At 37.2% G+C, this 24,259-nt stretch overlaps 2 protein-coding genes across 6 annotated transcripts; one reads left to right on the top strand and one right to left on the bottom strand.

Annotated features, from left to right (window-relative positions):
• The first annotated feature begins 275 nt into the window (after nt 1-275).
• Nucleotides 276-8,815, top strand: LOC106627315 (uncharacterized protein CG5098). Of its 5 annotated transcripts, none has more exons than XM_014247391.3 (10): nt 276-1,196; nt 1,816-1,977; nt 2,168-2,308; nt 3,080-3,390; nt 3,451-3,889; nt 3,951-4,092; nt 4,165-5,293; nt 5,361-6,303; nt 6,371-7,792; nt 7,862-8,815. In XM_014247391.3, exons 2-10 carry the CDS (start codon nt 1,909-1,911, stop codon nt 8,333-8,335), a joined length of 5,070 nt encoding a protein of 1,689 aa, XP_014102866.2. In that variant the 5' UTR covers nt 276-1,196; nt 1,816-1,908; the 3' UTR covers nt 8,336-8,815. The 5 variants fall into 5 exon arrangements, with proteins under 5 accessions (XP_014102866.2, XP_014102865.2, XP_014102863.2 ...); XM_014247390.3 differs by having other exon boundaries at nt 7,853-8,815; XM_014247388.3 differs by having other exon boundaries at nt 3,478-3,889; nt 6,371-8,815.
• A 4,789-nt stretch (nt 8,816-13,604) lies between these two features.
• Nucleotides 13,605-21,160, bottom strand: LOC106627208 (mucin-22). Its single transcript, XM_070108496.1, has 6 exons — nt 21,154-21,160; nt 20,980-21,073; nt 20,763-20,881; nt 18,606-19,648; nt 15,395-17,663; nt 13,605-15,268 (listed from the first exon to the last, which is right to left on the bottom strand). Exons 1-6 carry the CDS (start codon nt 21,158-21,160, stop codon nt 13,956-13,958), a joined length of 4,845 nt encoding a protein of 1,614 aa, XP_069964597.1. The 3' UTR covers nt 13,605-13,955.
• Between the last annotated feature and the right edge of the window lie 3,099 nt (nt 21,161-24,259).

The following is a 24,259-nucleotide window of genomic DNA, read 5'->3' as shown; positions in this document are numbered from 1 at the left end:
TATATTGTTAGGCAAAAGGACTACTGTCATTATTTTCAAATACGTGAATTTTTTTATTCCACAACATTATATTGAAATTATAAAAATAATAAAAGTTATCTGAGTCATCCTGTAATAGTCACACATTGCAACCTTGTGTCATCATATCGGAATGAAAAAGTATTTCATGAACGCAACACTGGAGTCGGATTTATGAATTGTGTGCTTATTTCGCCGAAGAATAGTTGGAAAAATTAAGAAAATTTAATAGACTGCTTAAAGATTAGTAAGTGTTAAATAATTCTGTTTATAAATGGAGGTTACATCAGAAAAGCAGTTTAACTGCGAGTGCAGTGTAAAGAAATAGACGATAACTTTTATAGAAGAATTACTTTGGAGTGAAAAGGTGTTTTGGTTAAGAAAATGTGGAGTAAAAAATCGTGTGAAAATCGCACAAAGCGGGTGCAGCAAGCACATCTGAAAAAGTAGCGCAGCGAGAGCCTCTGCAGGCGGCACAAGCGAAATTCGTTTGATAGTGAATAGCGAAAATGTTTAAAGTGCAGAAACAAATCTTCTCGCCGTGATGAAGAAACATTAAAATAGGCAATCATGTAGTTGAAAGAGTGAGAAATGTGTGCACTGGATTTTGTTATGTAAGTGTAAATGAGATGCACGATATTTTCAAGCGATGTAAACAAGAATTTGTGCAAAAAGAGGAATTATGCGAAAACAAATTAGCACGAGATATTGAGTGATTATTCGAATTTTGCTATATGAAACGAAAAACTATTGGAAAATTTGTGTTATGTGTACTAAAGCTTATTACAAATTAATAGGCTAGATTAATTAAAAAATTAACTAAATGTATTTAAATTATAAGAACTAAGTATTGGTACAAACACTATATATGTGATGTGAGCCTTCCTTCCTTACCTTTACTCTTTGTTCCAAAGGGGTTAAGAAAACAAATATGTAACTAATAACTATTTAAATCTCGAACATCTTTTTATTTGGAATATACAAGCAATAATCGTTGACATTTGGAGGGCGCTCTGTCATATATACAGCTGCTAGCTGTCATACTTTTTCTTACATATGTTTTGTCTATTTTCGCCTTGTATATTGTGGCAGAAGATCAAAAGCGGAATATCAAGGGGAAATATAAAAGTGGAAAAGTTGCCGGAGTAGAAGCACAAAAGGAAAAGAATTGTGTATAGGTGAGATTAGTGTGGCGTATGGACAAAATTTTATTTCGCCTCTAATTCCCATTTCTGTAATCAAATAAATATCAATATTATACTAAAATGAAACAGTTAGGTGAGAATGCGTAAATATGCGCTATGTGCAAAAATTAAACGCATGGATTTTGTTAGTGTTCTGGATAAATGAAGTTCGTAAATGTATGTGTGTACATAATTTTTCGCCTGTGGGCTGCGGGCCGCAGGATCTGTGCAAGTGTCTGCTCTATTAAGTTATAGCACTTACCAATTAAATGTGATGAATTGTGTTTGACTATTGCATATTGTGATAGTATCTCACTTAAAATGTATTTTAGAGTACGCCTATTTTATATCGTGTTGTTAGTATATTTATGTCATAATAAAAGGTGTTTGAAAATTAAATTAGAATACGGATTATCATAATTTTTTAAAAAAATAAAATAAATATTAAATCATTGCATATGCAAAAAAAAAATAAAAAATAAAAAAAACAACGCGCGACCAACGTGGACAAATAAAAAACCATAATAAAATTATCAAAATTTATATACTCAAATAATTTTACGTATTTCTAACATATTACTCGTTGTATTTTTTTTTTAACTTAAAACACAAGGTGCAGTCCTCAATGCTTGATAACTAAAATATCTGCACTATTTAGTGGAAATCCTTGAACTTAAACTTGATCAACAGCAACGAATAAGGTGAAATGTCTAATAATAATCCACATGGACACATAAGCCAACCGACGCAAAATCCTTCATGGAATCATTTGCAAGTAAGTTTGTAAACTGAAAATTCTGAAATACATATTACTAACCAGATCTAAAAATTAATTAATAAAAATTGTGCGTCTTGTTATAACGCTCGTTTTATTTATAATATATAAGTACATCTCACTAAAAATAGATATACATACATATGTGTACATAAATATCATTGTAATGTTTTATTATACTTAAATACAGATACCATCGTATATACCGAGGCAGCCACAGTTGGCGCATATGTCGAACGAACGTCCCATGGTGCGTTCACCATCGGCTTGGCATGCGCCGGCACCGCCACCGGATTCCCTATATAATTTCATGTCGGCCAATCATAAAAATGTAAATGCACCTATTAAGCTAGAAAACAACTCAGTGCTTGAGTAATATATTTCGTCTTCATGTTATATGCAGAATATTTCAATTTAATAACAAGATTAGAATTAATAGTTTTTAATTTTCACTCATATCTTTTTGATTAGGTTTAGATTTGATTTATTTATTTATTTTTTTCATTATTTTCCAACTCAGTTTTATTTAAAGTATTCCTCTTTAATTTTGGCCCTATTTTTTATAAATACTTTATGCTGATTTCAATATTTACAAATTTGTTAGATAAGTTTTTGATTTTAGTTTATATAACTTCACTTAACTGGATTGTTTCAGTAAGTAGCTTAAGGCGGAACTATTAAAAGAAGACCAATATAATAATTATATTTTGCTCAAATATCTTCTAGATAGCAGATTTCTTTTGCACTTGGTATCCCTATCTTTTGAATATATATTAACTCTGTAATTTTTACCGTATGCAAAGCGTTACTAATTATTGTGTTAATAATTCAATGAACTGAGTGCATAATTTTAATGTAGAACTACAAATGGAATAACAGTAGTTTGTTCTTTACATAATTTCTAACAACTAATCTACCAAATAACTGTAAATTGCTTACTAACATGCTCATTTGTATGCCAAAAAACTTTTTAAATAATTTTATATCACTTACCATAAAAAAAGCTCAACTTCAGCTACTTACCGTTAAATAATGGAATACTAATGCGTGGTATACGTTTTATAAAAGCCAATCATCTTATGCTAAATTTTTATTTCAATAGCTTGAACATCAGATGAATTCGCTGCTGCCTCGTTCGCTTTTACCGCCATTCGACTCAATGGACTTATCGCTGCAATCAAGTCGCAGTTCAAGTTCACCGCTGAACAAAATCGTTGGTGGTCATGCGCCTGGTATGCTGACACATGAGTACGGTGGTCATAAGCATGCGGCCACGCCACAGCCGCCAGGACCACCGCCTCCACATCAACATCAGCAACATTCCCACCAGCCACAAGCGCATCAGCATCAGCAGCAACAACAGCAACAGCAGCAGCAGCAATCACAACATCATGGACCGAATAGTTACCCGATGTAAGTAAATTAAGTGTATGCAATGAAGAGTAACACTTAAATTTGCCGCTTTGTTTTTAGTCATAATTTATCGTCGAACTCACCTAGCTTGGCACAACAGCAGCAGCAGCAGCAACAGCAACAACAACAACAGTCGCAGCACGCACATCACTCTCAATTATCTGCATTGCAATCTTCACCAGCCACACATGGCATGCAAAGTGGCGCCACACCGCAATCGCCTGCCTCCCCAGCTGGTAGTCAAGGTCCCGGTAAATATATGAATACGAATGGCAATGATTGTGAAGGTATGCTGCCACCTGGTGGCTCAAATTCTGGCGGTTCGTCGTCAGTAGGTGGCAATAATAACGGTGCGAGTGCGAGCAGCGGTACCGCTGGTGGAGGAGGCGGCGGTCCAAGCCCTGTGCATACTTATATGCGCGAGCCTAACGATGCTCCTAGCCATATGAGTGAAGCCTATGGTAAAGTACCGCATTTGGCGCGTAACTATGAATCTGAGGTACGTTATAGATAGCATATAAATATTAAAAAAGTCTCAAACTTATGTTTTACTTTTTTAGTTGCAGTCCAAAGGCGCCGGACCAAAGCCGGTTGAGTTGGTCAGCAAAGATTGTAATTACACTTCGCTTATAACAAATAAAATGCAGTCGCATGCGCAGCAACAGCAACATCAACAACAGTCACAAGTTTCTCCCAAGAAGCGTAAGCGAAATGTTTACTTTTCCAAAAAATCATGTAGACTTATATATTAAATTGTCTCTAATATCTGTTTAGAATCACCATTGCGCAATTATCATGCGCAACAACAACATCAGCATCATCATCAGCAGCAGCAACATCAGCAGCAGCCACCAGCTTTCAATAACCCACCACAGTCTGCCATGAAGCATAACGGACCACATACACCGCCCACACCACAATCACCCGTAATGCATCAGCAAACTGGTGGACCCTTACATGGCATGGACTATAATCAAATGCATTTGCAGCAGCAACAGCAGCAGTCGCAACCGCAGAACGCTTATCCACATCAACAACAACAACAACATATGTCGCAACATTTGCCACCCCCACCGCCACCACATGCTCTACATTATCCACCACACCCGCATGCACATCAGCTGCCACACAGTCTCTTGCCGCAGCAGCCAACACAGCATCAACAGCAAGCAACACAATTGTCGCAACAAAATCAGCAACATCATATGCCATCGCAACAACACCTACACACGCAAATGCATCAAAATCAACAACATCAACACCAAGTATCGCCACGCATGCACCAACAACAACAACAGTCTTTATCAGCACAGCAGCAACAACAACAACAAAACCAATCACCACCAATGCATCGTTCACTGAACACCCACATACAACACACCAATTCCACCAATTACACGCATCTCGATGATATGGCGCCTGCTGCTCCAACCAATGCATCAAATACCAACACGTACAACGTGCACACAGCAGAGTTGAAAAAATCGTCACCACCTGCTGATAACACCGTAATAGCTGATCTCTCACCGACAGCAGTCAACAGTGGTGCGAATAATACGTACTCCACCAGCGGGAACAGTGCGCCCAAAGCGGCTTGCATACCCGACAGCGCCGAGTCGCCTTCACCGGAAGCTATTTCATCGCATTGCGAGTCCTTGGACTCGAATAGCAATAGTAGTGGCGGAGGAGGCGCAGGTTTTCGACAACGTCTACATAAACGTAGTGGTGACACCAAATCATCCGGCGCTGAGGCTGTAGATTTCGGCAGTGTTTTAATGCCAACACAAGGCCAAGATAACTCACCACAGCAGCAGTACCAACAATTGTCTAGGAACAACATTCCACGCAGTCCAAAGTCGTCACCAACGGAACAAGTGCGTCGTTCACCGCGCAAAGCTGATATGTGAGTAAATAGTTTTTCGAGTTTTTGCTTATAAATTTAATTTCAATATGCTTTTCCCACCATACAGCAAATCTCCTGCAAGCAATTTCAACAAATCACCTCCCACTGCAACGGCAAATTTAGGTACAACACACACACAGCCCGAAAAAATGGCAATCGCCTCTACACCATCCTCGCCGACAAGCCAAACAATGGAGAATGGACGCATACCGCCAACAATTGGCTCGGCCTCAACTCCATTGGGCACAACGGCAGAAACATTTGCCGACTCCGAAGTGGAGACAATTGACAAAATCAGCGCCATGATCGCCAGCACCGCAAATGACAGCGCAACACACGTGGATGCGAACAGTAATTCAAGCATAAAGAGTGTTGGTGAACGTGACAGCGCCGCTCTCAGTAGCGGCAGCCCGAAAACCAAAAAGCAACGGCAAGCGCTGAAATTGCGCAACGCCGCCGAATACAATTCGAATTCGAATGGCTCAAGCAATTCATATAGCGCCATAGCAAATGCCACCGCCACCAATAGATGTATGCCCGTCAACGATAATGCCGTTGCCGTCGATGAGTTGCGCAAAGAATTGATGCAATCAGAATTACAACAACTGGAGGAGGCTAATGGCGACAAATCCGCAGCGCAAACCAATGAACACGAGGGCGATGTTGAAGCTGGCAATCGTATGGAGTCGCAAGGAGATGCGCGCATGAGGCAGCCACCACCACTAAGTCCGCAAAGTAATAGTCACAGCAGCAGCAGTTCGTCCAGCACTTCCAGTTGCAGTAACTCCAGTCGCAGCAGCAAGACAACAACAACGACAACGCATGCAGAGAGCAAAACATCGGGAAGTCAGTGTCCAGTTATAGCAACAACAACGACAGCTTTGGAAGATGACAATAAGCGCACACGACAAACTTCAAACGAGCGACAAGCGCCGACGCAAACTGCCGACGCCGAACCACTGAATTTAAATGCACATAAGAGCGACACAGTGACAGCGGCATTCGAAGAGGTAAGCTTGTAGAATATTCAAAACGAAGTATATTTTGATCTAATGAGTTCTTTAAAAACGTCCGTAGGTTGAAAATAAGTTGGAAGAGATGTTTGCCGGCATCGAAGATGAGCCCATCATACCGGAGACCGAAGATCTTACTTCACAGCCGCCCGCCAATACCACTGAAGTAGTGCGCGATTTGAGTTTAGCTTTAGAGCTATCTAGCGCTAACCCCAACACACAGCATAGCGCACCCGCACTTTCATCAGATGCATCACAGGAGGCGAACAAGTCTATGAACTCTACAGCGCAAGATGTGAGCACGCCACTACACGTACGCACGGAAGGTCCACCACCGACTAAAGCCGCCAAAAAATCGACACTACCTAGTCCTATACGCAAAACTATCACCGCAGACCTGCAAACTGTCGATGCGGAGCGTGCACAAACCACAGCCAATAAAGAAGACACGAAAACAAATAATATAGCGGCTGCAACAACTGCAGCAACGGGCCGAAGAAGCGGACCGCCGCGACGCCGTCTCTCTGTCGCCATGGATCCTGCGAATTTGCGTATACTGTTGGACGATGATGATGCTGACTTTGCGGAAGCACGTCCACAGCGCGGTAAACGCACAACCAGCGCCAAAAGAAACAACAATAGTTCGCAAAACAACAGCGAACAAAAGAAGGACGTCGTTATATGTTTGGAGGATGACGACGATCAACCGAGCACATCAGCTGCTGCAGCGGCAGCATTGGCGGCAAAAACAGCCAAAGAAGCGACCACACAGGCTGCTGGCGGCAACAGCAGTAACGCAAATGCCAAGACGACGTCTAAAGCTGCTAAAGGCCGCAAAACGCAAGACACGCGCAAACGACCGAGTCGCGCCGCGGATGCTGGCAAGAATGGCGCCAAGAAGAAATTGACGCCTAAACAGCAACAGCAACAACGGCGCAAACAGCAACAACATTCATCCGATGATGATGCGCCTATTGCGCCATCCGCCACAGCGGAACAAATAAAAAATAAATCTCCATTCATTTTGGTGAAGCGTGATGGCAGCATAAATGTGGTGAATGCGCCCTTAAATGCCGAAGATGTCAATGAGAAGAACGCAGCCGCGCGGCAGGTGAAAAAACCGTCGGGTGCTGCTGGCTATGCACACGATCGGAAAAACCTGCGAGGCCTGCACTCCTCAACGCTGAGCAATAAATACGATGCGGATACCACCGACTCAACGTGGATATGTGTATTTTGTAAGCGCGGACCGCATCGCCTAGGGCTGGGCGACTTATTCGGACCCTACCTGGTCACAATCGATTGCGAGGAATATAAGGCGGCCGTAAAAACGCCCGACACCATCGATATGGATGCGATTTTTGTAAGCAAACGACGGCGTCTAGATATGGTACAGACGAATCCGCGCAATTTGCCCGTGGTGCCAGCTAAAAACTGCACAACGACCATGGGTGCGACAGTTACTGCTACACGCACCAGCGGTGCGGTAAGTATACCAAACACCTTGCGCCAGCATGACTTCTTTAGTTGCGACTCCCTTTTGCAGGGTAAAAAGAAAAAGAACTCTCAAGACACAAACGCCTGCGGTAACTCAAATACTGAAGCTTCGGCGATTATTGATCCGCTGGACTGCAGCGCAGATGAGACACTGCAGCAGAACTTTCTCGGCATGTCTAAAGTTTCGGACAAGAGCTATGAAGTATGGCTGCATGAAGATTGCATTGTTTGGGCGCCGGGCGTATACTTGGTGGGTGTACGTGTTATGGGACTCGATGCGGCGGTCTGGACCAGCACCAGCTATCATTGTGTACTGTGTAATAAGCCTGGTGCGATTGTGTGTTGTCTGCAGCGTGACTGCAAGGCAGCCGCTCATGTGCCATGTGCACGCGCAGCAGGTTGGAGTTTAAACGAATCGACAATGAAAGTACACTGTCAACAGCATGCCGTGCAACCGGCCATAGTACCGACAACATTATCAGCATTAGCAGCACTGCAACAACAACAATCAGCAGTTTTGGAAAATTCCTGAGAATCGCAGGCAACTGAGTGTCACCGTCCACGATCGCGTGCGCAACAAGGTGCGCGTCGTCAACGTTGCTTAGCGAAGTCAACTGCACAGCGCAAGTCGAAATAAAGCACAAGAACAAAATATAAGTGCACACTGCTCTCAGCCAGCAGTAAGCGTCGCGTTGTGTCAGCTACGTGAAGTGTTCGTGAAGCTACGAATGCAGGTCGTTGCTTTGTTTATTTGCGTTTCGCTAAACATTCGTTAATTTTAAGCATAAACAATTTTAAGCTGTAATAATAGTAGTGTACTATATTAGGAACTTCAATTTTACAATTAACTTTAAGCTCCCGTTACACACAGAATGTACACAAGAATATTGCGAGAAATTTTAGCGCTAAACATTTTTTCTAGATCAAAAATATTGTTTGTGACGCATCGGTTTGTCTAGCATGTGGTTGATTTGCAGAAAAAATAACAAAAATCCGTTCGATTTTTTTACAATATTTGTTTTACTTCAAATTTGGTTTAGTTCTTAGTTTTTACATAAATTATACTCTATATATAGCACATACATACATATATTATGGCATAATCGTGAGATATTTGTATATAAATATTCTTAATTGGCATAAAACTACATAAGATTATTAGTGGGGAAAGTAATTTTAATTGCTTCAAGTCGAGGGTGAATAAAATATATGATGAGCTAGAATATATAATGAGCTAGCAGTAAGAGAAATATATATTATTTAAAGTTAAGGGTGTTATTGCGATATGATATGAATGCATGTAAATTATTTAAAAATACCAAATTTCATATTCCGGTCAGGCTGCATGTACTTTATATTTGTTTTCTCGTTTTTTTTTTTTGTTTTTTTTTTTTTACCGCAAAAGCCGCGCGAGTCATATTGTTTTGAAAAATAAATAATGTAACGGTTCCAAAATGGTTTTAAAATAAAGCACTTCATATATTCATAGTGAAAATAAAAGTAAGATAATAAATAAAATATAATAATAATTTGCAACTATCATAACAATATTGCCGTTTTTTCCTAAAATATTATTGAATTAATATTTTTTTTAATTTTATTGTATATTTTTAATATATGTACATATATGTTATATTTTATATTATAAATTCTCTTAATAATTTTTATTTTTTACTATTTTTATTTATATTTTTTTTTATTATTTTTGTTTATTATTTTTGTTTATAAATTTAATTTTTTTTATATTTCTATTTTTTTTTATATTTCTATTTTTTTTATATTTCTATTTATTTTTATATTTCTATTTTTTTTTATATTTCTATTTTTTTTATATTCTTATTTTTTTTTTTATATTTTTATATTTTTATTTGTTTTTATATTTTTATTTTTTTTATATTTTTATTTTTTTTTTATATTTTTATTTTTTTTATATTTATATTTTTTTTTATATTTTTATTTTTTTTATATTTATATTTTTTTTTATATTTTTATTTTTTTTATATTTATATTTTTTTTTATATTTTTATTTTTTTTATATTTATATTTTTTTTTATATTTTTATTTTTTTTATATTTATATTTTTTTTTGATATTTTGTTTATACATTTTTTTTTTATACTTTTTAATTTTTTTTACACATTTTTCTTTAATAAATGTATATATTTACTTATAATTTTTCTTTAATATATTTTTTTGTAATTTTTCTTTAATATGTATTTTTTTAATTTTTTTTTTATTTTTTAAAAATTTTTTATATATTTTTTTTATTTATAAATTATATATACGAATAATTAAGCAAAATCTCACTTTTATTATAATAATAAATATTATGTAAGTGGTACATACATATACATATTTGGTTCGAAGTCTCTCAGTGATTTTTTTGAATACTTTTAGATAGGAAATGCACATCGTTACAGCAGACTAACTACATTTGTAAATAAGTTGAATAGAGCGTTGTTGAATGATGAAATGTGTATTTTTTATTTTTATTTATATTTTTTTTTATTTAAAGGCATGCGTTTAGGAAGCTGTTTAAATGCAAAATATTTATTGTTGTACTGAAAGGTTGGATAAATTAAATTTTGGAGACTCGGCTACAATAGTTTTCAAACATTACATTTCTTTGTTTTTTTTTTTTTGTAAATTGTTTCAAAAAATAGGCAAAATAAGGGCATAAATATAAATAAATCAATAAATTTTACATGTATGGAAAGAGAAAATTCACAATCATATGAGACATGTATGCTCTTTAGCAGTTCTATATTTAAACTTTATTAATTTTTGTAACCAAAATGCATATATAATAAAGATATTCTACAGATTAGAAAAACAGTAGAGAAAAATTAAAAATTTAAAAATAAAAAATTAACATAGTCTATATACATACATACATATGTACATAGGTACAAAGTAAATAACAAAAATTCTTAATTATTTCAAAACACTACACTGAGAAGCGCAATTTACTTAATTATTCTAATGTTTTTTTTGTTTTTTGTTTTTGTACACAAAAGATGCTACCAAATGACAACAATAACAATTCGTATGTAATATAAAATGATTCTCAAAATATGTTAGAAACATATATAAATATATAAAACAAGATAACTAAGAAAAGATACATTATAGCATAGATATCATGGCGTTGCCACATGTGGGGTTTTAATTAAATGTATGCAAAATTAAAATACATTTTTTCATAAGAAACACGAGTGAAAATGCTTTGGTTTTAGTTTTAAACAAATTTAGTTTTAGTTTGCTATAAATTATGCTTAGACTACAACAAACACAGTTAAAAAAGTAAAAATAACGCAGATAACTTGTATAATTAAAGCATATACATACATACATAATATATATATAGCAGAAAGTCTTAAATAAAGTAGTATGGCAACAATACTGGAAAATCATGCATAAATGCATACAACAATAAATTGATTAAAATATATACACACAAATATAAATAAATCTCTTAAAATTTAAAATAATTCTAAGCCTGTGTACACACATCGACATACATGCATAAATACATAAAACCCAACTAACTTAATATCCATAGTGAACGGTGTAAAACATAAAAATCCAAAAAAGGAAATATTAAAAAATAAAATAAAATAAAAAAACAACAACAAATAATTAAAGTAGTTGTACATCAAACAAAAATATACTGCAAACTCTAGTATTTATGTATTTAATTAATTTAATGTAATTATTGTACTGTAATTTGTAATTTTCGCATTGTATTTACTATATAATTCAATACAATCTAATACAATACAACAAACATACCAATTAAAAAGTGCTGTTTTGAATGTCAGCATCATTTTGGACTAAGTGATTAACTGTAATTTTTAATTAATACTAATTGATATTAAATTTAATGCACACACACATACACATATACACACAACGTAAACAGTCACGCATACACATCGATAAGTCGTATCACACTCACATGCACATGCATAGAAGTGTGTAACTAACGAAATATGTAAGTTAAATATATAGTCTCAAGTGACCCGGTGAAGAAGGTGTGCTATGTTTCAAGTGGTGAAAATAAAATTGATAAACGAAATGATATAAGTAAATGACAAAAACAATATAATTGTGAAATAAATAAAACTATATGCGTATTGTTTCTTTTAATTGAAAACAAAAAAATACAAAAAAAATGTTTAAATTTTTGGCGATGTTGATGCTAGGCTTTATATAAGGTAATGGGACATTGTAACCGATCTCTCTCAATTGTTTTCTCTCTCTCAATCGTTTTCTCTCTCTCTCTCAATCGTTTTCTCTCTCTCTCTTAATCGTTTTCTCTCTCTCTCTTAATCGTTTTCTCTCTCTCTCAATCGTTTTCTCTCTCTCTCTCTCTCTTTCTCAATCGTTTTCTCTCTCTCTCTTAATCGTTTTCTCTCTCTCTCAATCGTTTTCTCTCTCTCTCAATCGTTTTTTCTCTCTCTCTCTCTCTTTCTCAATCGTTTTCTCTCTCTCTCTCTCTCTTTCTCAATCGTTTTCTCTCTCTCTCTCTCTCTTTCTCAATCGTTTTCTCTCTCTCTCTCTCTTTCTCAATCGTTCTCTCTCTCTCTTTCTCAATCGTTTTCTCTCTCTCTCTCTCTTTCTCAATCGTTCTCTCTCTCTCTCTCAATCGTTCTCTTTCTCTCTCTCTCTCTCTTTCTCAATCGTTTTCTCTCTCTCTCTCTTTCTCAATCGTTTTCTCTCTCTCTCTCTCTCTCTCTCTCTCTCTTTCTCAATCGTTTTCTCTCTCTCTCTCTTTCTCAATCGTTTTCTCTCTCTCTCTCTTTCTCAATCGTTTTCTCTCTCTCTCTCTTTCTCAATCGTTTTCTCTCTCTCTCTCTCTCTCTCAATCGTTTTCTCTCTCTCTCTCTCTCTCTCTTTCTCAATCGTTTTCTCTCTCTCTCTCTCTTTCTCAATCGTTTTCTCTCTCTCTCTCTCTTTCTCAATCGTTTTCTCTCTCTCTCTCAATCGTTTTCTCTTTCTCAATTTTTTTTTCTCTCTCTCTTAATCGTTTTCTCTCTCTCTCAATCGTTTTCTCTCTCTCTCTCTCTCTTTCTCAATCGTTTTCTCTCTCTCTCTTAATCGTTTTCTCTCTCTCTCAATCGTTTTCTCTCTCTCAATCCTTTTTTCTCTCTCTCAATCCTTTTTTCTCTCTCTCAATCGATTTTTCTCTTTCCATCGTTTTTTTCTCTCTCAGTCGATTTTTCTCTTAATCGTTTTTTCTCTCTCTCTTTCCATTTCTTACTCCCTTTCCCTCTCTCGGATTTTGAGAGGGATGTATATGCTTTAAAAATTGAATAGATGCTGAAAATTTCATGCCTCAAGCTAACCCTTAAAAATTTCTTAAAGTAGAGTTTGACTGCTATGCACATACAAGTATATAATATCTTCACCGCAACTACGTGCTATTCCTTGACAAGGCCACAATCAAGTTCGTTGCTTAAGTCTTTTGTTCATGTAGTAAAAAGTAATCCATAATTTTTCCAATAGATAGCGTTATTTATCTGTATCTCGCGTTGTATGAGTCCAAACGGGTTCAGCTGGATGGCGTTAGAAAGATGATATTTCGTACTTAAACAATCTTTTCTGATGGTTTTGCGATTGGTGGATTCAGGTCATTAAATTTAATGCAAAAGTAAGGGATTTATTTTTACTACACCATATATACTTACTGTAGATTCGTGTTATATTCTCCAAAGAATTTGTAAACAATTCACTTTTCAAGTTTTACTAATTCGTTTATTTCAATAAAAATAAATAATAGAACTACAATTATTCGCTCCGACGACCGAACAAAGTCGAATGTACTTATAAAATAATAGAGTAGCTTAAATTTAATGGCAGTAATGGGTTTTTGTACCGACTTATAATTGAACTAAAACCATGATAGTGAGTAATATAAACAATAGAAAATTAATAATTTAGATGAAAGGAAAATGGAAAAAGGATTCAGTTAGCGAAGATTATAGAAAACACGTAAACGTAAAATTATTGTGAGGCAAAAATCGCTACTTAACTGAGTAAATCTAACTAGCTACTACACACATATACCGAGCATAGTCTGCATCACTTTTTTTCTAGCTACTAATTCCTGCTATGGCAACAGCGGCGGCTGGTGGAGGTAGTTGGGTAATTTTATTTGATTTTGCGTAGTCGCCTCAGTAGATGTGTTATGTCGTTCGGCAGTCGACCGATGCTGCTCAACGGCACGTCATATGAGCTGACACCATTATAGGCGCTGCTGCTGCTACCCGGCTCGTGGTAAATACTAGAGTTTTCATTTTCTGCAGCGTCTACGACATCCATGCGACGTTGCGCTGTGAATGTTGTTGCTGTAGGCGCCGGTATGAGACCAGCGGTAAGCGCCGGCAGTTGTATATTCAGATGATGGTCATGTTCGGGCGGCACGATGCTATTGCTGAGTTCGTCAAATAACAGTTGCTGTGATTGCGATGCACCAACTGAGCTGGTGAATGGCGGAAATTGTGAAAACTGCTGTTGTTGTTGTTGCTGGAAGTTAGTGAAGAAGTTCGATGTGGATTGTTGAGGACGCTGTTGTTGTTGTGCATAATTAATGGGGTTTGTTGTCGCTGTGGTTGGTTGTTGTTGCATTTGCGGCTGTGTTTGCTGCAGATACGTTTGTTTTTGCTGTGAGTATTGCTTCTGCTGCGGCGCTGACTGATACGAAAGTATTTGTTGTTGCTGCTTTTGTTGCCACAAGGGTTGCTGCTGTTGTTGTTGTTGCGCATGGCTTACTTTTGTAGTTGCTGACTTTGCGAATTTCTGAAAATAATGCTGCTCACTAAGTTGTTGTTGCGCATATTGTTGCTGCTGTTTTAGTTGTTGTTGCTGTAACTGTTGTTGTATTTTCTGCTGCTGTTGCTGAAATTCTAGTTGTTGTTGCTGCTGGAATTTCAGTTGTTGAAGTTGTTGCTGCTGTTGTAGTAATTGCTGTTGTTGTTGCTGCTGAAATTGCTGATTAAATTTTTGCTGCTGCTGTTGTGCAGATTGTTGCGCTTGTTGTTGTTTTTGGTCCTGTAATTGTATATCCTGCGTTGCGGCGTGGTTGTAGAGCGGCTGAGTTTGTTGTGTTTTTTGATAATAATTCTGTTGCGGACTTTGTGCTGTCTTATATTCTTGTTGTTGTTGATTATTATAGTTTATTGCCTGCTTCGTTGCAGCATTCGTTTTGGTATAACCCGGCGCGGTTTGACCGAACTTCTTCGTAAGAAAGTCGTCCAGCGCCACATACGACGAAGGCGGCGTGGTCTTGGGTGGCGGCTGCGTCGCCAGCGCCGATATAATCGATGACACTGAGTTCGGTGCTATGCGCTGGCCTTCTGCGCGCGCAATAATAATACGCGGTGCAGGGGATGTGGGGGGTGTGTGCTGTTGAACAATCTGTGGCAATTGTTGTGGGCGCTGTGGAGACGTTAGCTGAGCGGGAGCTGCAAAGAGGAAGTGAGTTGAAGTGTGTGAACTAGGGCGTGTGTGTGTGTGTATATATGTATGCATTTGCAATATACAGAAAACTGTTGCTTAAGAGCGCGCAGGCACACGTTAAGCGAACTCACCTTGCGGCGTCAGCTTATTATAGCTCTGTGGTACAGAGTTGCCCACAGCACGATCATTACTGTTCGCTGACAGTGAACGCGCGACGGTGACTGGCGCTGTCTGATAGACAGTGGACGGTCGGCTAGACAGCTGTTGAGTGCGGAAATTCTGTAAGACGGAATCATCAACAATGGCGCGTGTTAACTTATCGAAATCGAGAAATGTTGCCGAGTCATCGGCATGTGTGTCGATAGATATGGGGGAAGAAGAAGTGGTTGAAATGGAGGGAAATTCGTAAGCAGATATAGGTGTAGAAGTATAAGCAGAGGCAGACGGGGAATTCAAGTCGTATATTTGATAAGTTTGAGCTGCATCAACATTTTCCACCACCCCAAAAGTGGTTGGTGGTTCAGCAATGCTCAAGGGTGCTTGATCTTTAGTTGAAGTGGAAGTTGAATAGGAAATAGAAGAAGTGAAGGATTTTAGTATGTGATCAAGATTTGGTGTAGGACTGAGTGAGTAAGCGGTGGGCGCAATTGACGTTGACTGCACTGTTGCCGGTGCGGCAGTCGTGGTCGGCGTAGTCGTTGTTGTTGTTGTTGTTGTTGCAGCAGTCGTCGTTGTCGCAGAGCTTGTCTGCATTTTAAAATTTGAAAAACGGTTACGCGTGCGCGCCGCGTTGTTGCGCGTCGCCTTAGTTGGCGCGCGGCCCGGACTTACAGTTGTAGTTGAAACGGTGGTTGGCTTGTGACTCACTTGAAATCGCCGCAAATTATTGCGCTTTACATTCCAACCCGGCGACGTGCTGCTTGTGCTGCTCTCGTCTAATACAGCTGGACTGCTGGTGGTGCCGCGCTTGTTTGCGCCATCCCTGTCAAAGGAATTGCCGCGCGCATCATAATGCTTACCGCCGCCAATGCTGTCCAACTCTTTGTCTATATTCCGTACAGCGATTTTCCTGCTTGTTTGCGATGACTCAACGCTGTTGTTGTTGGTATTGCTATATTCAACAGTGGCCGCATCAGTTGTCGTACTTGGTGTTGCAGTGGCTAGGCGATTATTGGCCGCTGAGAGACGTGACAAACGCAAGCGGCTTGCGGCGATGCGCTTCAAATAACTACGTGTTGTTGTGGTGCTATTGCTGCTAGGTGCTTTAGTTGTTGTAGTTGTTAGCTTGCCACTAACTTGCAACTGATTGCGCTTCACGTTGGCTGATGGTTTCGCGTTACCGCGTTGCTGTGAAGCGAAGCGCCGATAATTCCGTATGCGCTCCTGGAAGCCGCCGCCTTCGCTCAGACTTGCTATTACACTTGTACTCGTTTCCGGTTGCGCGGTGGTTGTCGTTGTCGTTGTCGTTGTAGTAGTTGTTGTAGTGCTCTCTGCTGCTATATCGTCGTCCACATGAATGAAAAGCGCGCCACCCTCGCCGTAAGTTGGATCCAATATAGCGCTATATGAGCCACTTGCTTTCTGTGTGTTCTCATCATTTTCGTCGTTGCTGTGTTTTGTCAATTTGACACCAGCCAGCAATAGTTTGGTCGCTTGATGTTCTACATCCAGTTTCTCCTCATCCACTATCGGCGGATAAGTTGATGTCTCCGTTGACGCTTTAGCTGACGTTGTTGTTGTGCTGCTTGCTGTTGTTGTTTCCTCTTGCGCTGGAAAAAGCAGTTTTTCCACAATATTTGCATACAAATCTGCCAGAGCGCTAGTATTTTGTGCCAACGTGGATGCTGCGCTCAATGTAGTTGTCTCGGTTTGTGTCAAGTCGCCGAGCGTTTCTATAGAATTTGGTGTCGCATCAGTAATTCCCTGTGCTGTACTACTGCCACCGTCGAAATTGTTAAACTCATACAGTGTCGGTGCGTCAGCCGTTGAATTCTCAGTGTCACCCTCGGACTCTGGCACCGGTGGACTGAGGAAGTTGTATTCTAAATTTTGTGGCTTGGTGCTAACATTATTCAAATAATATCGATCTGCATTGACATAAGTAGACGCTGCCGGTGTGGTGAGGGCTACGGGACCTTCCGTTGTCTCGTATTCTAGCGCGTCTCTGAATCCTGCCGCAGATTCAATTATATCAGTTACTACTTTGGCACCGACCTCCGCATCAGTGTCTTTAACTATTTCGGCTGGCTGGATCGGTGTGGGCGTAGTTGTCATAATGATAAATTTCATTGTTTCGTCAGTGCTATCAAAAGTAGCACTGTTATCGTCGTGGGTATTTGGTTTTGGCTCTATAGATTCTTTCGTATCTTTATAAGTGTCGTCGATGGGCAGCTCGTTAGGCTTCAATCCCCATAATTTATAATTTCGCGAAGTGTGTTTTGTGTAGAGTTGGGTTGTACCCAATGACATAGCGTAGTTTTGGAATGTGTAGAGTGATGGTGATGATGCAGAACAAAGTGCGAATATGTTAATTGAAAATGAAGTGGCAAGAAAGAGAGAGAAAGATGGAAATATATGACATAATGTATAGACAGAAAAATCTGATAAATGTATAGCGATAAAGAAGTGAAATATAGTAAGAATTTTTAGTGGTATTTAAAAATGTACAGAAATATGATAAGCAACATCTATATTTATAGGTCGGATTTTTTCTAAGCGAGTGACAAAAGATCACGCAACACAAATATTGTATTTGTTAATTTTTAACAAACATCGCTGAACTCGGAAGAAGAGTCGCGCTTGTGTAGTAGTTTTAAATGTAGTAATGTTTTTTTTTAAATTTTAACAAATGATCAAATTTGACCCGTACTGGACAGTTTTAACTGCGAAATAATAGAAAAATAATAAGCCTAGATTTGTACAATTTTTTATAAATTCGTAAGAAGTTTGCCTTTCATATATTAATTAGTGTGAGTTTGGTAGCTTTTTTTAGGACGCGAAAAGATCTAGCGACTTTGACGTCGAAACCCTACAACAATCTAGCGAATGGCGCTCCAAAAATGAGCCGAAACCGAGAAAAGACACTGAATGCCTTTCAGCCGCGGTTTATAACAAGTGTATGGAACATTTTATTAAGCATTGGCATGCTTGTATTGGCTCAGGTGTCTATTTTGATTGAGCATTAAAAGATTTACATTAAAATAGTTAATAACGAATTATTTTGTCAGTCCGGATCATATTTGATCAGCTAGTTTTTTATTCTAGAACAGTCTGAAACACTTGACTTAAATATTCTAAAAAAATATATCAAGTTAATAAATAGAAATTCGAAATATCACTCACCGAAAATCGTATCGTACTTGCCGTCTGCTTAGGTTTGGCATATTCATAGGATGGTCGCTTGGAGCGATCACTTTGCGATGAGAAGCCACGACTTAGGAACCTGAACGAAGTCTTATTCTTCTGCGGCGCTGGCACTTGATAACCAGAGACACTCGTATCCAAATTTTCGGAGACTTCTTCAAGCAAATTATTTATGTTTGCTGCCAAAATTGCATCTTCATCGTCTGTGCGCAGGTGCTTGACATAATCTGGTGCGAACACTTCAGGAACGGTTGTTTCGGCGAGACTATTCAAGCCGACATTCACCTTTTCAGCAAAATTGCTACGACTTTTCTTTTCGTTGTTATAAGTGCGATTGGACGACTCGGCTATAATGCGTGCGCTGTCGTGCTTGAAATTAACACCCGGATCGGAGGATAATTCACCTAAACTATTCACATAAACATTTTCGTCGCTGATTTTCGTTGTTGTCTGCTGTGTGTTACTACTTTGAGTCGTTGTTTCGGTGTGTTGTTGTTGTCTCTGTTGCTGTAACCTTTTACGTTGCTGTGTAACTGTATCTTCGACTTGTGTTTGTTGGCTATCTACGAGGGTCTTCGATACGGATTCGACTTGTGCACGTGTAACAGCCGACTTGCGGTTCAAATAAGCGCGTTGACTACTATCACGACTAGATTGTGGTTCTACATCAGCACTCTCACCAACATCTACTACGCTTTCGGAGAGTTCCAATTGTTTTTTGAGTGTATGATGCGATGCTTGTTTATTTTGTAATGCGCGTGATATCGTCTTCATCGGATACTCCATCATTTGACGTACCTTCTCCATCATATCTGAGTTGCTGCCTATGCGATTTGCACTGTTTTTGCTATAGTATTGTTCCGATTCGGCGCAGTTGACATTGCGATACCAATCGCAAACGAAATTCTTCTGACTGAATAGTGTGCCATTGGGACAGAGGAAGCCGAAGCCCTGGGTACCGCGCGCAGTGTGAGCACATATGCGAAAGGCCTGACAACGTGTCTCCATGTCTGCATAGTAACCTGAAGTAGAGTTTGAAGTTATAATAATTAAATTATTTTATTGGCATAATTTAATTAAATTTTATTCAGCTAAAAGCAATTAATAAGTTATAAGTGATAAGTATTTCAGAAACCGAAAATAAATCAACATAAAAGAGTTTTACTTACATTTTTATTGAAGTAGAATATAACTATAATAACATTTTTTTTTCACTAAGAAAACTTTTGTTTTTCAAGTCTTACTATATATCGATGTCAAAACAATATAACCATAAGGTGTTGTCTAAGGCATTTTTATGACAATAAATCATTCATTTAGTCGTACCTCGTATTTGATTCATAGCTCAATGGCATATCATCATCGAAATAAGCTTATTAAATGTGGAAGAGTAATAACTCATAGAAACGGCGATTTCTTAGTAAAAAAAAGAAAGCCAAAGTATTTTGTTTCTCAAATATATTTCAATATTTTGAAGATAGTGCCAACCTAAGGAGTGATCTTATAGTTACTATAACTGGGAGTGATATAGGGCACTACAGTCGACACTATTTATAAGACGTATAAAAAACAAGCCTGCGTAGATTTTTAAGTACCCAGAAATCTCGCGCTTCAGTGGATTTATACTAGACAGGTGAAAAATTCGGAACATTTAAAAAAAATCATATTTTGCATATGTTCAAAGATACTATCAACATGGTGTTCATCGAAGGCGATACATCGATTTTCCGATACTATATTTGCGGTACGATTTGCTTTAAGTTCAAAAATACACCTGAGCTTGGAGATTACCAGCGCTTTGTCAATTAATTTCTTTGCTGCAAGCATTCTTTCGAGTTATGAGAGCACAGTAAAAGGTCCCTGGTAGCCCTCTCACAGAAGTAACACTCACTTTTTCGACCCACTAGAATTTGCCTCTTCTAAAGTATAAATTTAAGGAATGGATTCCTCAAAAACATAGGAACTGATGATCTTTCAGTTAAAAACCCCGGAACAACTAGTTCCTCAGTGTTTGAGATATCGAACTGAAATTTTGCACACATACTTTTCTCTCCAAGAAGCTGCTCGGTGCAGCCGAAGCTAACATTTTTTCTTGATATTTCTAAGATTGAGTATTAAATTTGAAAGCAAACCCACCTTCGTGTTTTCCAGTACATTCAAAGTTCGTTTTCGGCACCTCACTGTAGATGGGATAATCGACCTCAGGTTCGCCGGGTATTGTGTGACGCAGATCGAATTGTTGGTGTGTGATGGCGCTAAAAATTATAAACAAAAAAATAAAAAAATAAAATAAAATCAAATAAAAAAAAAATCTAGTTATTTTTATTGTTTACAAGACAAAGCACAAAAATACCTTGTATAATCATTTGAAGTCTCCGCATCTTCGAATGTGCCCTGGGCACTGGTAGCGCTTAACAGCGCCAATAGTAGCAACCCTAATGGCAGACCTAAAAACATACATACAAAAAATAAAATTAAATATATTTTCATAATAAAAATATTTGTATAACAGTTTCACGAGATTTACCAATCATTTTAGGTCTCCGCATTTTCGCTGTAACGCACGGACGACTGCGCTCTCTAACTCTGCTCGAATCGGCAACACGCTGGCTATTCTACAATAAAGAGATTATAATATGTATATGTAAAAAACATGTGTAAGCTTATTTGCTACGAAATCCGTTTTATTGATTGATTAATTCCACTAGTCGTTATACAAATCGGGGGATAAAAAAGAAATACAAAAAATTCAAAAAAAAAAAAAACATTAAAACATTATTAATTACAAGCACGCATCCGCAACGAAATCACAACTTGCAATCTATTACCTAATCATGCAACAGTTCCAGCGACCCACAAGCGAAACGCATGCAGGTAGAAAGGTAAACAAAATCTGGCAACATGCTCGAGACAACTTTTCTCCAAATAAATATGTAAATTTTCGAATGAATCAACACGAAAGATCGCAACAAACAGACACATATGTGTATGTGTGTTAGTGTGTCAACGCCTAACAGTTTGCCTCATCATCGCCATAATCAACACACGTCGAACGCATAACTGAATTAATATTAATGCTGCGCACCCTTATCCCACCACACCTTGAAATTGCTTAGGAAAGCGATGTTTTTATTATCTGCCCAAATTGCCGGGCACAACAACAGCATCTAAAGAAAGAAAGACACAAAGAAATTGCGACAATGTGCTAACTTGTTTGTTGTTATTTAAGACGCTTACCAAATTCGCTGCGCTTTCAGTTGTGTGTCAATGAATTACATATTGAGTCACCAAATAACTTGCTCATATTAACATAAATATTCGCTGACAATTAATTTAACGCTTGGTTCAATTTGCAAAATGCTTCGAAGTGTGGAAAGAAGTAATAGCTCTTCTTTAAATAATACAGTCAAAGTAGAGCGTAGTTTATTTTATTTTCATAATTATAGGGGTAATGGAGTATAACAAAAATATCTGAAACTCTGAGTCAAAGCTAAAACAATATATTTGATTATTTGAATTTTTATCAACTTTAATAAAAATCCATAGAAAAAACGGTATTATTATTATTTTATTTAAAACTGAATATGTAGTCAATTTGGGTTTTTATTTTTAAGATTTCAAATCCAGGGCAAAGCGAACTCAAAAATTATAGAAAAAGTTCAGCTCATTGTCAAATATCTAGGCATATTTTTAATAATGGAATAATATCCACATATAAATTTCAATGTAAAATCATTTGAAAATATGCTCCGATAATTTTAAGTGCATTCAATAAATAGATTCGCAGATATGAGCGTATTTTTAAGATTTTTAAAATTTAGGGCATTTTTCAGAGTGGGTGAGCAAATTTTTCCGATACTGCTGGACTGATCGATTTGAAATTTTTACACGTCCTAATCGAAGGCATACGATTTTGGAGAATAATTTCGATTTTTAAGCCAATCTTCATCGCTGCCAGACACCCTTTTTCGGAGGTTCTTCTGGAGGTCGGCTTTGTGACCAAACTAATTCAAAATTCCCAGTTTTCCGAAATCAATTGAAGTACATTGATTTCAGTAAATGTACATTATTTTATATTTTTTATTAAAAAAATACTCTTAAAAAAATCATCACGAAAAAGCGAGTTTTTTTTCACTTGCAAGTTGATATAACCTCTTAAGTATGCCAAGTATATACGAGTGTATATGAATACGCCAGGCTTATAAGTTGTTTATATGAGAACCGTCACTAGACATAAATCCCTCATTTTTTATATGATTCAAAATACGCCTTAACTGTTTGACAAGTGATTAGTAGAATAAATCATTATGGCTGACAGCAGTTTAAATATTTGGAAAACAAAAATTGGATTACATGAGATTTTGTGCTGATATTAAGTATTTAAGTGGCCTTCCCTCAGGCCAAGCAGCTACACGTAAGTGGTTTCCTCAATTCCGGACAGGTTCTACATGTCCACCGAAGACGATGAATGCTGACTTAAGGAGACCATATGTCCGAATTTATAAAATAAAGTTGATTGAGATATGTTACTCCGGTGCTGGCCCACAGCGGTTCTGTTCTCAGAGATTATAATCGATGAAAAAACAATTTGAAATTTATTTTGAGGTGAAAGACTAATCATATTACAAATATTGAATATATTATATAATATATGTATGTATATGTATTAAATATACATATATGTATTGATGGCAACAACACTAAATACTAAAAACTAAAATTGTCAAAAGGAGTTGTTTTTCTTTGAAACGATTTTACTAGTCTACCTGGTAAATAAATATGTCTATTCCTTATTACTGAATGCCCTATCTTCATTTAGTAGTTACACTTTACAATAGATATACCATAAATTTAAGATTAACGAGTCATAGGATTTTTTTTTAAATATCAGTTTTTTACTCACTTTATCAAAAATTCGATAGCTTGAATTAATAAGCCTCCAAACGACTTAATTTGATTGTAATTACTTATAGTTTAGATAAATTGTACATTCAATTAAAAAATAATTAAAATTGTGATTAGTTGATCGGCTTTAATTACTAATTAGTAGCACAAGCCTAAAGCTAGAATACTAATGTAATCATTGCAAATAACAGTGAAGAATTCCTTGAGTGGTGAATCACCCATGACTCTTCACTTCTTTACGAAAAATAATAATATTATTTAACATATCCAAATTTCACAGTTAGATTGAGCTAAAACCTCACTATCAAAATCGTTTATCCTTAACTTATACAATTAAGCAGTTGAATGACTTCAATACAAAAATTATAAAAATTCCTGTGGCACAATGCTCTCAGCACTTGTTAAAGCTGCTGTCGCCAATTAGAATTTAAATATTAATTATTTCCTTTTTGTTTGCTTTAGCAGCCGTTTGGCACTTTATAGCGGGTCAAATGATTAATGGTTACCTAATGAAACATTCAAATGTGCATATGTAGATACATATATGTCGAAGTAAAAAAAAGCTGAAAACTTGGTCAGTGACACGTGGGCGCTGAAACGTTAACAGTAAAGTTTAAAGTATGAATATAAAAAAATATTGTGTGCCTCAATATAAAGATGTCAACAATTCATTGCACAAGCAGATTTTTTACTGAAAACACACAGGAGTACATATCTTTTGTAATAAA

The sequence above is a fragment of the Bactrocera oleae genome, chromosome 4, assembly GCF_042242935.1.
Source record: "Bactrocera oleae isolate idBacOlea1 chromosome 4, idBacOlea1, whole genome shotgun sequence".
NCBI lineage: Eukaryota > Metazoa > Arthropoda > Insecta > Diptera > Tephritidae > Bactrocera > Bactrocera oleae.
The sequence above is the reverse complement of the archived record's forward strand: the minus strand, read 5'-3'. Positions and strand labels throughout refer to the sequence as shown.